The sequence below is a fragment of the Aureococcus anophagefferens genome, assembly GCF_000186865.1.
Source record: "Aureococcus anophagefferens unplaced genomic scaffold AURANscaffold_9, whole genome shotgun sequence".
Lineage (NCBI taxonomy): Eukaryota > Pelagophyceae > Pelagomonadales > Pelagomonadaceae > Aureococcus > Aureococcus anophagefferens.
In genome coordinates this window covers 1,052,216-1,064,728 of record NW_008705569.1, presented here as the reverse complement: position 1 = coordinate 1,064,728, position 12,513 = coordinate 1,052,216, and the positions used below count along the sequence as shown (strand labels likewise).

General features: G+C 73.6%; 4 protein-coding genes across 4 annotated transcripts in view; 2 read left to right on the top strand and 2 right to left on the bottom strand.

The window, feature by feature from the left end:
* AURANDRAFT_64248 (hypothetical protein) overlaps positions 1–326 on the bottom strand; it is a gene marked incomplete at both ends in the record, with an annotated part of 2,225 nt that extends 1,899 nt beyond the window's left edge. The window contains one exon of the mRNA XM_009038721.1: positions 3–326. Coding sequence (XP_009036969.1) covers positions 3–326 — 324 coding nt within the window. The remainder of the gene's footprint in view (positions 1–2) is intronic.
* A 1,479-nt stretch (positions 327–1,805) lies between these two features.
* Positions 1,806–2,861, top strand: AURANDRAFT_64247 (hypothetical protein; the record flags this gene model as incomplete). The annotated part of the gene is made up of 1 exon (XM_009038812.1): positions 1,806–2,861. The coding sequence occupies one exon, from the start codon at positions 1,806–1,808 to the stop codon at positions 2,859–2,861; it is 1,056 nt and encodes a 351-aa protein (XP_009037060.1).
* Positions 2,862–4,360: 1,499 nt separating this feature from the next.
* AURANDRAFT_64246 (hypothetical protein) lies at positions 4,361–5,298 on the bottom strand (the record flags this gene model as incomplete). Its single annotated transcript, XM_009038720.1, has 2 exons — positions 4,361–4,397; positions 4,421–5,298. The coding sequence occupies 2 exons, from the start codon at positions 5,296–5,298 to the stop codon at positions 4,361–4,363; spliced, it is 915 nt and encodes a 304-aa protein (XP_009036968.1).
* A 5,793-nt stretch (positions 5,299–11,091) lies between these two features.
* AURANDRAFT_13138 (hypothetical protein) lies at positions 11,092–11,958 on the top strand (the record flags this gene model as incomplete). The annotated part of the gene is made up of 1 exon (XM_009038813.1): positions 11,092–11,958. A coding segment is annotated over one exon (867 nt), but the record flags the coding sequence as incomplete, so codon positions are not given.
* Positions 11,959–12,513: the final 555 nt, after the last annotated feature.

Below are 12,513 nucleotides of genomic sequence, written 5' to 3'. Positions count from 1 at the left end.
ACGGCCGCGGCGGCCCGGTCCGCGGCGTCGAGGGCCGCGTTGGCGACGTCGTAGCTCGCGCCGGCGACGACGGCCGGCGCGTCGTCGGACCTTTCGCTCGCGGCCTCGAAGGTGCCGCCCTCGGGCCGCGGGACCGCCGTCTGTTGCGCCGACGGCGGTACGGGCGCCGCCGCCGCGGCGACGGCGGCGCCCAGGGCGCGATCCGCGGCCTCGAGGCGCGCCGCCGCCGCCTCGAGGCGCGCGTCCGCGGCGCCGGCGCCGCGCGACGCCGCGTCCACTGACGGCCGCGCGGGCGCCGGCGGCCGCGCGGGCGCCGGCGGCGGCATGGGCGCCGGCGTTGACGCGGACACCTCCGGCGCGGCCCGGCCCTGCGGCGCCCCCGGCTCGGGAAAGCCCGAAGGCGGGGCCCTCGCGCCGTGCGGCCGCTTGAAGTCGGCGGTCGAGCTCTCGTAAAAGTTGTTCTGCAGGCCGGGGCTTTGCATGCGCCGATCGTCGTCGATGGGCGACCTTTCGCCCGTGGCCTCGCTCAACCACCGGTCCGCGGCGTCGAGGCCGGTCCATTGCGCCGACGGCGGTGCGGGCGCCGGCGGCGCGGCGCGGCCCTGCGGCGCCCCCGGCGGCGCGCCCCCCGCGCCGTGCGGCCGCCTGAAGTCGGCGGTCGAGGTCTCGTAGAAGTTGTTCTGCAGGCCGGGGCTTTTCATGCGCCGGTCGTCGTCGATGCGCGGCTTATCTCCCTGCTTCCAATCCGCGCCGTACTGGTCGACCGGACGGGGACCGGACCGCGCGCGCGCGCGCGCCGCTTCCGCCGGCGTCGACGCGGCCGGCGTCCTCGGACTCGGCGTCGACGCGGCCGGCGTCCTCGGACTCGGCGTCGGCGCGGGCGGCGTCCTTCCGAAACGCCCGGTCCGCGGCCCGGTCGGCGGCGGCGGCGGCGCGGCCGCGGGCGGCTGGCGGACGGCCGCGGGCGGCTGGCGGGGGGCGGCGGCGGAGGCGGCGCGGCGGGCGGCCCACTCGGAGGCCCCCGCGTCGGCGGAGCCGCCCAGTCCGGCCGCGCCCAACCCGGCGGCGCCCAACCCGGCGGCGGGCGTCGCGCCGTACGGCCGCTGCGGAGGCCGGTCCGCGGGGGACGCGTGGTACGCGCCCGCCGCGCCGGAGCGCGGCGCCGCGACCGGCGGCGAGTAGGCGTTGGCCTGCTCCGCGAGCTTCTGGAGCGCGATGTCGTTGAGCCGCCCCGGGGCCGACCGACCCCACTTGACCGACGAGTCGACGGGCGCCGCGCGCCGCGGCGACGGCGCGATGGGGATCTCCTGAGCGACCGCCGCCGGCTTTTGTCGGCGGAAGGGGTTGAGCGCGCCCAACAGGCTCTTGCTCTTCTTCGGCGGCGCGAGGGGGTTTGGGCGCTGGGCGGGGTCCCAGCTGCCGTAGTCGATGCCCGGCGACGGGCGGCCCACGCGGAGCGCGACGGCGGGGCGGTGTATGGGTACCGGTGGTATGTAGGCGAAGGCTATTTGCCAAGCAAGAATGACGAACGACGTCGCGCCCATTGCGGGCTTGAACATGGCAACAGCCTTCCCCGTGAACTTCACAAGTGCTTCAAGATCACTTCAGCTTAGGCGCGCCCGTTGCTGCAGCTCCCCTCGAAACATCTGCCAGGCCTCCAGGGCTCTCACTCGCCCGCGGCCGCGATGGTTGAGCCTCTGGGGAGGCCTCCGGGGACGGGAGGGGTACCGCGCGGGCGTGCACCCGAAAACAGGTCGCCATGTGCGGCCACCCACCGTGGCAATAGTGGCCTCTGCCCACTCACGATGGCGGGTCGCGTCGTCAGCGTGCACTGCATCGGCGGCGGCGGCCTCGAGGCGAAGACGCTGAAGCTGACGCTGCCCGCGGCCTGGCAGGAGTCGCCGTGCGCGCGGCTGCTCAAGGCCGTGGCGAAGCGCTGCGAGGGCGTCGACGCGGGCGACCTCGCGCTCGAGACGGCCGACGGCGCCCGCGTCGACGCGGCGGCGCCCATCGCGTCGACGGCGGCGGAGCGCGACCTCTTCGTGCGCCGCGCGGCCGCGGCGCCGAAGCCCGCCGCGCGGCGGCGGCTGTCGGCGCCGGCCGCCGCGGCGCCCGCCGCCGCGGCGCCCGCGGCGCCGCCCGCGCCGGGCCCGGCCGTGCCCTGCGAGGGCGCGCCGCTCGCCAACGTCTTCGTCGTGACGCTCGCGCGCGACGACGCGCGCGTGCGGCACACGGAGACCTACACGCGCCGGAGGCTGCCCGAGGCGGAGGTCTTCGACGCCGTGGACGGCGCGAGCCCCGCGCTCGCGGCCTTCCTCCGCGCCCGGGCCGTCACCCTGGCGCCCGCCTGGGCCAAGGCCTGCACCGTGGGCCAGCTCGGGTGCATGTGCAGCCACATGGCGCTCTGGCGGAAGGTCGTCGACGACGGCCTCGACCACGCGGTGGTCCTCGAGGACGACGTCCTCGTCGCCGACGGCTTCCGCACCGAGGTCGCGAACATCCTCGGCGAGCTCCCGGCCCTCTGGGACCACTGCTACCTCTTCCACCACCCGCAGTGCAAGCGGGACCTGCCGCTACCGGGCGCGAAACACGTGCAGCGGGCCTTCGAGACCTGGGGCACCGTCGCCTACGTCGTCTCGCGGCGCGGCGCGGAGAAGCTCCTCGCGAAAACGGAGGGCGCGTCCTGCGCCAAGGCCATCGACGAGACCATGATGGGCCTCGTCCGCGACGGCGAGCTGAACTCGTACTGCGCGCTGCGCACGCTCACGGGCACCGCGGGCCAGATCAACCCCATGCAGCCGACGGCGGACTCGCGCCTCGGGTCCAACGTCTGGGGGTCGCCGAAGCTCCTCCCGTCCTAGTACTTTTGAGCAGTAGGCAGGCCCGCGCGGACCCGGTAGCCGTCGCGCTCCTTGGCGCCGCGCGACACGACGTAGTAGCCGTCCTTCGGCTCGGCGGCGGGCGCGGGATTCCTCGACTTCTTCGTCGCGATGGTGCCGGCGGCCGTTTCCTCCGGCTTGGAAGCTTTCGGGGGATTCGGCTTCGTCGCCTCCGCGGGCGGCGACGCTTCGGGCGCCGACGCTGACGCGGGCGCCGGCGGCGGTATGGGCGGCGGCGTTGACGCGGGCGGCGCCGTCGACACGGGCGGTGACGTCGACGCGGGCGCCGGCGGCGCCGCCGGGCCCTGGGAAGCCGCGCCGAAGAGCTCGACCGAACTCGACTTTGCGCGCCGCTGCGCCAAGGTCATCTCATAGCTCTTCGCTTTGGACGCGAGCGACCCGAGGGAGAGCTCTTCGATCCGGCCCCGCGAAGGTTTCGTCGTCGAAGGACGCCCGGTCCGCGGCGGCGGCGGCGGCCGGCCCTCGGGAGACGCGTCGCGCGCGCTCGACGCTCCGGAGCGCGCCTGCGCGAGCGTTTCCGCGTAGTCGTTGGCCTTTGCCGTCAACTTTTCAAGAGCGAGCTCCGTCAGCCGCCCCGACTTCATCGTCGTCGCCTCGGGCCGCGGCGCGATCGGGCTCGCGTCTTCGACCTCTCGCGCCGCGGCCGGCTCCCGGCGGCGGCGGAAATTCTCAATACCTTGAGCGGAAAGGCGATGACGTGCTTGAGCACGCGCAGCTTCTTGTTCGGCGGCGGCGCGAGGGCGCTCGGGAGCTGTTGCGCGCGAAGCTTGGTCGTTCGACCGCTTGTGATGTCCAGTGTGGTCGCGAGCAGACGAGACGATGGGTTCACAAGGGCGTCGCACGTCGTGCATAGCGCTCCGAGAAGCGCGAGGAGTCGTACTCTCATCGGCAAATCTCAACACCTTCTCACACACCGGCACCTGCTTAGTGGCGCGGAGCACCTTCTGCCATTCTGTTTTTGATTTTTACCAAGTGAAAACGCTCGCCGATCGTCGAGACCCCTCGACGAGTAAAACCAGCCCCCCCCCGCCCTAGCCCGCGAGGCCCTGGAGGTCCGCGAGGTCGTCGTCGTCGTGCTTCGGGGGCGGGGGCTTGGGGATGGCGATGTAGCCGAGCTGGACGTGGACGGTCGTGAGGTCGCGGTACCGCTCCTCCGTCTGCTTCATGTAGGGCCCGTCGCGGTGCGCGCCGACGAGCGCCGCGGCGTCGACGGCGGTCTGGACCCAGAGGGGCTTGTTCGCGTCGGAGAGGAAGGCGTAGGCCTCCTCGTCGGGCATGCGCTCGTCGTTCCAGTGCTCGAGGCCGTGCTCGACGTCGAAGTGGACCGCGTCGAAGTGGGTCACCTGGGCAGCAAAAGAGTGATTCAATGTCGCTTCAACGTGAGTGTTCCGCACGCGCGCGTTCCGGAAAAAGCATCCACGCTTCGAGACCGTTCCGAGAGATGATCGCTCGTCCAAAAATCAGCCGAAACGAGTGGAAAACGGCCGAGATATGAGCCTTTGAAGTTGGGAATGTCGCACCCTTTTCCTGCCCTGTGGGTCACGAGGCTCGCGGCGGCGTCCAAAGCGTGGTTCACGCCCTGGCCCGCGGGCGCGGGCGACACGGCGGCGTCGCCGACGAAGGCGCAGTGGCCGCTGTAGAGCTTGGAGGCGACGAAGCCGCCGGACGCGTCGCTGAGGCACCGCGTCTCGAAGCTCTGCCGCTCCGCCTCCGTGCTCGCCGCTAACAGCTTCTTGGGCAGCTTGCTGTGGAGCAGGGACCGGTCGCTCTCGGACTTGCAGAGCGCGAAGGCGCTCGAGAGCGCGTCCGACGGCGCGTCGTTGACGGGGACGATGCCGACGCCGCGGCCCACCTTCCGGAGGTCCGCGTCGAAGAGCGGCGTCCGCGACACGACGGGGTTGTCCGGCGGCGGGCCGCCGACGCCGTAGAGCCAGCCCTCCTCGAGCACGTCCAGCTTCTCCGCGACGTCCAGGTTGAACGTCTTGTAGCGCACCTCGCCGACGCGGCCCTTCCGCGGCGTCACGAGGAGCCGCGTGTCGCGCTCCGCGAAGAAGGCCCGCGTCGGCGAGTTCTTGCCGTCGGCGCCCACGAGCAGGTCGTAGGGGATGGAGTAGCCGTCGCTGCAGGTCACGGTCTGGCGGTCCGTGTCGAATTCGACGACGGTCGTCTCGTGCTTGAGCGTCACGTCGCAGTCCTTGCGGCCCTTGAGGTAGTGCTCGAAGGCGAGGACGACGTCGTCGCGCGTGCCGATGAGGCCCGTGCGCCCGCCGGGGAGCGGCATCTTCCGCGCGATCCGCCCCGTCGCGCCGTCCATCGCCGCGTGGCCCCTGAAGACGTGGAGGAACCCGCGGCCCCGGAGCTCGGCCTCGTCGATCTCCAGCGCCTTCAGGGCCGCCATGCCGCGGGCCGTCACGTCCACCGGGTAGCTCCGGTCCCGGTCCACCGTGCCGATGTCCGCGGGGCTCGCGCGCTTCTCGATGACCGTGGCCTTGTGCCCGAAGTTCCCGAAGCCGATGGCCGTCGCGAGGCCCGCGGGGCCGCCGCCGATGACGACGACCCGCAAGGGCTCGGGCTGCGACACGGACGTGCAGCTCTGCCGGTCCGCCTTAAACCCCATGGCGCGGTCGGGGACGGCGCCGGCGGCCGCGCAGACGCGCTTGGACACGGGCTGCCCTGAGAATCGTGTTTGCGATATATCGTGCAAACGTCAAGAACCGTAAACATCAAAACACGATGGCAGCCCCTCGCAGCTGGGCGACGGATGCGGTCGACGTGCTCGCCTTCGAGGTCGTCGAGGTCGTCGACGTGGGCCGCGCCCGGCGGGGCCGGCTCCACTACTTCCTAACCGACCACACCGCCGCGGTCTCCACTTCACGCCGGCCGCCGGCGGTCTTCCGCCTCGGCGCCGGGCCCGGCGAGCGCCATCCGCTCCGGTTGCGGCCGCGGGACCTGGCCGTCGGCGCGTCGGTCCCCAGCGGCGGCGCCGACTGGGAGATCGTCGACGCCGAGCCCGCGTGCCGCCGCTACTACGAGCGATTCGGAGCGCCGCTCGGCGCGCGCGTCGACCGCGCCGGCGCCTACGACGACGACGGCGGCCCGGCGGCGCGGACCCTCGCGTTCTTCGGCGACGACGGCGCGGAGAAGTTCGAGCTCGCCTGCTTCCTCGACGACGGCACGGCGGAGGCGCGCCACGCGGGCGGCGCGGTCCGCGTCTCGCGGCGCGCGGCGCCCGGGCCGCGCGACGGCGCGCCCTTCGCCGCCGTCCTCGACGCGGCGCGCCGGGGCACGGTGCTGCGCGTCGGCGACCTCCGGCTGCGCCTGTCGTCCTGGGACGCGGCGACGGACGCGTGGTGGCGGTCCCTCGGCGCGGCGCCGCCGCCGGCGCGGCGCCGCGTCGCGTTCGCCGACGGCGGGTCGCCGCCCCTGCGGTTCCGCGCCACGCTCCGCGCCGGCGGCGCGACGGCGCGGGACGAGGGCCGCCCGCTCGTCGCGAGCTTCTTCCCGGACGACGCGAGCCTACGCGTCGACTTCGCGGACCGGCCCGAGGTGCTCCTGGAGCGGGACGCGTACCACGCGGCCGGCCGCGCGGACGCCGCCTGGCCGCCGCGGCCGCCGCCCGGCGCGCGGATCGCTTTGGGCGACCTCGCGCGCGGCGGCCGCGTGGACGTCGCGGTCTCGCGCGCGCTCGGCGGCGTCGCGGCGTCGCTGGACGTCGCGGGCCCCGCGGACGCGCGCGCCGCGGACGCGCTCGACGGGGCCGCGGACGCGCGCGCGCAGACGACGCTCGTCGACGGCGAGCCCGGCGACGCGCGCCGCGCGGCCGCCGACGCGGCGCGCGCCGCGGCGGCGCTCGTCCGCGACGGCGAAGCCGTCGCGGCCGGCGCGCTCGCGGCGCTCGCGCTCCGCCTCCGCGACGCGCGCGTCGCCGCGCGCGGCGAGCTCCGGAGCTTCCACCCGGACGCGGGCGGCCTGCTGCCGTCGAAGCGGTTCGTCGAATTTCTCAAGGCGCTCGAGACGACCGCGGCGGCGGCCGAGGCCGCGGCGCCGCCCAAGTTCTCGAAGACCGGCGCGCGGCCGCCGAAGGTCGCGGGCCTGACGAAGGCCCAGGCCGCGGCGCTCGCGGTCGCGTACCGCGCGGCGGGGTCGCGCCTCGACCCGAAGGTCGACGACGACTTCGCGGCGCGCGCGGACGACTTCCTCGACGCGCTCGCCCTCGTCGCCGTCGCGCCGCGCGCGCTCGGCGGCGGCCTCGGCGCCGTGGCTGCGGACGACGCCGACGGCGAGCGGCTCTGCCACGGCGTCCGCTGCGCCGCGGTCCGGCGAATCGCGCTCTCACACGGCGACCCGGCGGGCCTGCGCCTCGCCTGCCGCCTCCGCGACGTGTCGCGGCGCGGTTCGCTGGATGTTGAAACGGTCGTCGCCGTCTTCGCGGCGGCGAAGCTCCACGGCGCGGCGCCGCGCGGCGCGCTCGAGCGCCTCGCGCGGTCCTTCGGGGATCCCGCGGACTACGAAGGCCTCTGCGACGCGCTCTACCAGGCCGACTTCGCGGTGCTGCGTCCCCTCGTGGCGGCGCCGGCCGCGCCGGCGCCGCGGGCCGACCGGCCGCCGCCGGCGCCCGTCGGCGACGGCGCGCGCGCCGCGCAGCGCGGCTTCGCGACGGCCTTCGGCCGCGCGCACCGGCACCGCGCGCTGCGGAACCGGCTCCTCGGCGTCGCGGCCCACCTCCCCGGCGAACAACCGACGCTGTGCCGCGGCGCGTTCCTGTCCGCGACGAACCGCGTCGTCGACGAGGGCGAGATCAACGTCCGCCGCTCGGACCTCGCGCTCCTCGCCGACGCGCTCTTCGTCGGCGACGCGCCGCTCCCCGTCGAGGACGTCCTCGGCGCCGCCGTCGCCCTAGACGGCGGCGCGGCCCTCGCGGCGCTGCGCGCGCGCGCGCCGCCGCAAAAGTAAATCGGGGTGAAGTTTCCGCTCAACAACGGCGTCGTGTTTTATTGAGGTAGCCTGCCCGGCTCTCAGAAAGTCCGTGGGCGGCGGCGGCACTTGCATGCCCCCCCCCGTCGCTCCGGATGTGGTGCTTCTTCGGCCTCAGCATTTGTGGAGCAGCCCTGTTGAAGGGGTGGCCTCTGGGCATCGGAAACGAGGTGGAACGAGAGCCTAACGAGGGCCTCTCTGTCGCCATGGTCATCACAGCAGAAATGCAAAAGGTGAACGCCGTCGATCGCGCCGCGCCGAAAATTAACGCCCCGCGCGCGCGCGCAGGCCTGGGAGGCCCTGCCTCCCGAGCAGAAGGAGCCCATCAAGTTCCCCGAGGCGCCGCCGGGCGGCTGGGACCGCACGCGCGCCGGCGTCGCGTCGCCGCCGTACGCCCCGCTTACCCGCGACCCCCCCCGCGCCTTTAGGTTTCCCCTGGGCGCCGCCGCCCGAGCCGTTCCTGGATCCGAACGGCGAGACGGCGGACGACGACGACCGCGAGCGCCACTACTTCTACAACACGGGCCCCGACGGCCCGCTCATGCTCAAGTGCCAGGCGGCGCGGCTCTGCCTCGCCAAGGACTACCGCCTCTTCCAGACCCAGAGCTTCCGGTTCAAGAAGGACTTCTGGGACGACTGCGAGAACGACGGCACGGAGACGGTCGTCATGCTCTGGGACGACTGGAACGGCTACCGCGGCGAGGGCGTCATGGTCAAGAAGACGGCCGTGCTCTGCAAGGGCTGCGCGGACAAGTTCATGAAGATGCGCGAGGAGCGGCGCTGCCAGAACCCGAAGCGGCCCGACTGCCTCATGCTCGCGATCGAGTGCGAGGAGGGCATGAAGGAGTTCGGCGCCGCGCTGAAGACCTACGGCCCGCGGCTCTGCTTCCGCTGCGTGACGGAGTACGAGCCGCCCAAGTCCAAGTACCCCGTGTGCAACCCCAAAAAGAAGAACGACCCGGACTACCTCGAGCAGCGGAGCCAGCACAACTGGGGCACGAAGACCTACGCGCCCCTGCGGCCGCCGGAGGGGCCGGACACGGACGACGAGGAGGAGATGAAGAAGCCCATCCCCATCGCCGGCCCGGGCTCCGTGCTGGGCGGCGAGACGCACATCCGCATCTCGGGCGACAAGTACGACCCGCGGCTCACGGGCGACATGCTCTAGGCTCGCGGCGGCGCCGGGTTTGGCGCCGTAAGGAGAAGTGTTACCCGCAGGCGGCCTCCTCGTAGAGGACGAGGCGGTCCGGGTTCAGGACCGCGAGGCCGCCGACGACCGCGGCCGCGGACGCCGCGGCGAGCGACGCCGCGGCGGGGTCGGCCTGCTCGTAGAGGACGTAGACGGCGTCGCAGTGTTCGCCGCCGACGACGGCGAGCGACGAGTAGCCCGCGGTGCCCGCGTCGACGACGCCGCGGACGTCCCAGGTGTCGCCCTCGTCGCGCGACGCCCAGAGCGTCAGGTGGTCGCGGCCCGTGAGGTTGACGCCGCCGCCGAGGCCCCGGAGCGCCCGGGGCAGCGCGGCGTCGTTGGGAAGAGGGTCCGGGTGGGAAAAGTAGAGCGCGCGCGGCGACCGCGCGAGCGAGCCCTGGCACCCGTTGAACGGCTCCGGGAGGGCGTCGACGAAGGACGACGGCGTCCAGGTCAGCCCCCGGTCGTCGGACCGCGCGGCGAGGCGCGCCTGGCGCGACCCCGTGCTCAGGGACCGCGAGTTCGCCAGGAGGGAGCCGTTGCGGAGCTGGACCAGCTGCATCTCGTTGGCGCCGTGGGACCCGCCCGCGGCGCCGCCGCCGAAGCCGCGTCGCGACGCGAGCGCCCACGAGTCGCCGCCGTCGTCCGAGTAGACGACGTGGCCCAGGGCCAGGTTGTTGTAGAGCTGGGACACGGGCAGGTCGACGCCCGCGCCCGCGCCGCCGCCGCCGTCGAGGCCCCGGATGTAGGCGTGGTAGCCCGGCGCGATCAAACGGCCGTCGTCGAGCTCCAAGGCGCCCGGCGGGCCGAGGCCCAGGAACTGCCAGGGGCCCGCGAGCTTCGATCCCCATTCCCGGTAGGGGTCGCCGTCGCCCCGGGCGATGGCCTCGACCCAGGCGGCGACGCTCGCCGTCGTGTTGACGCCAAAGTAGGCCATGGTCCGGTTGCAGTCCGGGCCCGCCGCGTCCGTATCCGCGAGGCCGGGCAGAGCGCGGGGCGCGCTCCAGGTGCGGCCGTCGTCGTCGCTGTGGACGGACCAGACGGCGAAGTTGTCGCGCGTGTGCGGCACGAGGACGCGGCCCGCGCGCGGCCCCTTGGTCGCCTGCACCGGCGCGGCGTTGCCGACGACGACCTCGTGGCCGCAGAGGCCCCGCGTCCCCGGCGCCGCGGGCGCGACGACCTGCGCGGCCGACCAGGTTTTTCCGCCGTCCTCGGACCGCTTCGCGACGAGGTCCGTCCGCGAGAAGTCGCCGCAGTCGGGCCATCGCGCCTCCGCGAACGCGAGGAACGCGCCCGACGCCAAACGGAGCAGACTCGGGATCTTCGTGCACGCGTAGCCGTCGCCGCCGCTCACGAAGGGGACGCTGAGCACGTTGTCGTTCGCCGCCCAGCCCGTCCACGCGAGGCGCCCGCTCGCGGCGCCGCAGAAGGGCGTCTTCGTTTCCGACGAAAAGCGCGCGCCCCAGACGCGCGTCGCCGCGGGCGCGGACGCGCGCTGCGCCCGCGCCATGCCGTCGCAGCGCCAGCGGAGCTCCGTCGTCGCCGCGTCCAGGGCGACGAAGGCCGTCGCCGGGCCGACGGCGAGCGTGAGCTGTTCATCGCCGGCCCAGATGGTCACGTTGGCCAGGCCCGTGCGGCAGTCGCACCAGTCGTAGGAACTCCAGGCCCGGCCGTGGCCCGCCGGCGGGAGGGTCGTAGGCGTGAGCTCGCGCCCATTCACCAGCAACGTTGTTGCCAGGGCGAGGAGCGGGCACCGAGGGCTGACCATCGTGCCCTGATGGGCTGCAACAAGGGGCAAAGGTAAGAAGTGCCGCCGGCGCCATCTCGGAGCCCAATCAGCAGAGGCCGAGCACAGTCTCCGACCGCCGCGTCATCGCACCAGCCGAGTATTCTCGTCGCCCGCGCACACCCAACTATTCTGTTAGAGTCGACCCGTCGGCAACACACCGCAACACCGCGCCGCCACACACAGCAAATCACAGCTCCACTGCCATGGGCATGTTCACCCAGTTCATCACGAGCACCCAGTTCTACCTCTTCGGGCGCAGCCACTTCACGGCCACGGGCTGGGCGAAGCACGCCAAGGCCTACGTCGCCAACGAGCTGGAGCAGGCGACGCTCACGGGCAAGGTCTACGCCGTCACGGGCGCCAACTCCGGCGTCGGCCGCGAGGCCGCGCGGTTCCTGGCGTCGCGCGGCGCGACGGTCTACATGCTCTGCCGGAGCGAGGCGCGCGCCGCCAAGGCGCGGGCGGAGATGCTCGCGGAGCTGGCGGACGCCGGCGGGTTGCCCGGGTCCCTCGAGATCCTCGTCGGCGACGTGTCGCTCGCGGCGTCCGTGAAGGACCTCGCGGCCGCGCTTTCCGAGAAGGCGCCGCGCCTCGACGCGCTCGTCTGCAACGCGGGCGTGCTCCTCAACGAGAAGACGATGACGCCCGAGGGCGTCGAGACGACCTTCGCGTCCCACCTCTGCTTCGGTTCCTACCTGCTCACGCGCGAGCTCCTGCCGCTGCTGAAGCGGAGCGAGGGCCGCGTGGTCTACGTCACGTCCGGCGGCATGTACAACAGCAAGTTCCCCGGCGTCGACGCCTGCGTCGACCCGGACGCCAAGGCCTACGACGGCCAGTTCGCCTACGTCTACGCGAAGCGCGGCCAGGTCCTCCTCGCGGAGCACTTCGCGAAAGCGGAGCCCGCGGTGCCCGTCGTGACGTCGCACCCGGGCTGGACGGACACGCCGGCCGTGGACCTGGCCTACGGGTCCCAGAAGTCCTACCTCGAGCCCATGCGCTCCACGTGGCAGGGCGCCGAGGGCATGTGCTGGCTCTGCGCCGTCGACCGAGCGCGCCTCGAGCCCGGCGCGCTCTACCTCGACCGCAAGCCCCAGCGCAAGCACCTCGCGGGGCCCTTCTTCACCGACGGCTCGGCGACGAAGAACAGCGACGACGAGGTCAAGCGCATGGTCGCGGACCTCGACAAGCTCGCCGAGGACACGCTCGCCGCGACGCCCGTCGTCGGCTAGGGGGGGTAACATCGAGCGTCGGCGAGCGTCAAGCGGGGACCGCAGCATTACACAACTGGGGTCCCCGTCCCGCGGCGGCGATGGACGCGCCGGGGGCTCTTCTACTTCTTCTTCGCGAACAGCTTTTTGAAAAACGCCATCGGCCCGCCGAGCACCTTGCGGAGTTGCCGGAAAAACGCGCGCACGGGGTGCTCCTTGCGCTCGACGACCTCGCCCGCCTCCGCGGGCTCCGCCTCGGCGACCTCCTCCGCGGCGGCCGCGGGCTCCGCGGCGGCCTCGGGCTCCTCGACGGCGTCCTCGACGGCCGCGGCCTCCTCGACGACCGCTTCCTCCTCATCCTCGGCGAACTCCCAGCCGTTGGGCACGAGGAGCTCGCCGTGGCCGTCCGTGAAGATCTTGATGGATTTCTTCGCCGGCGGCGCCGGCCGTTGA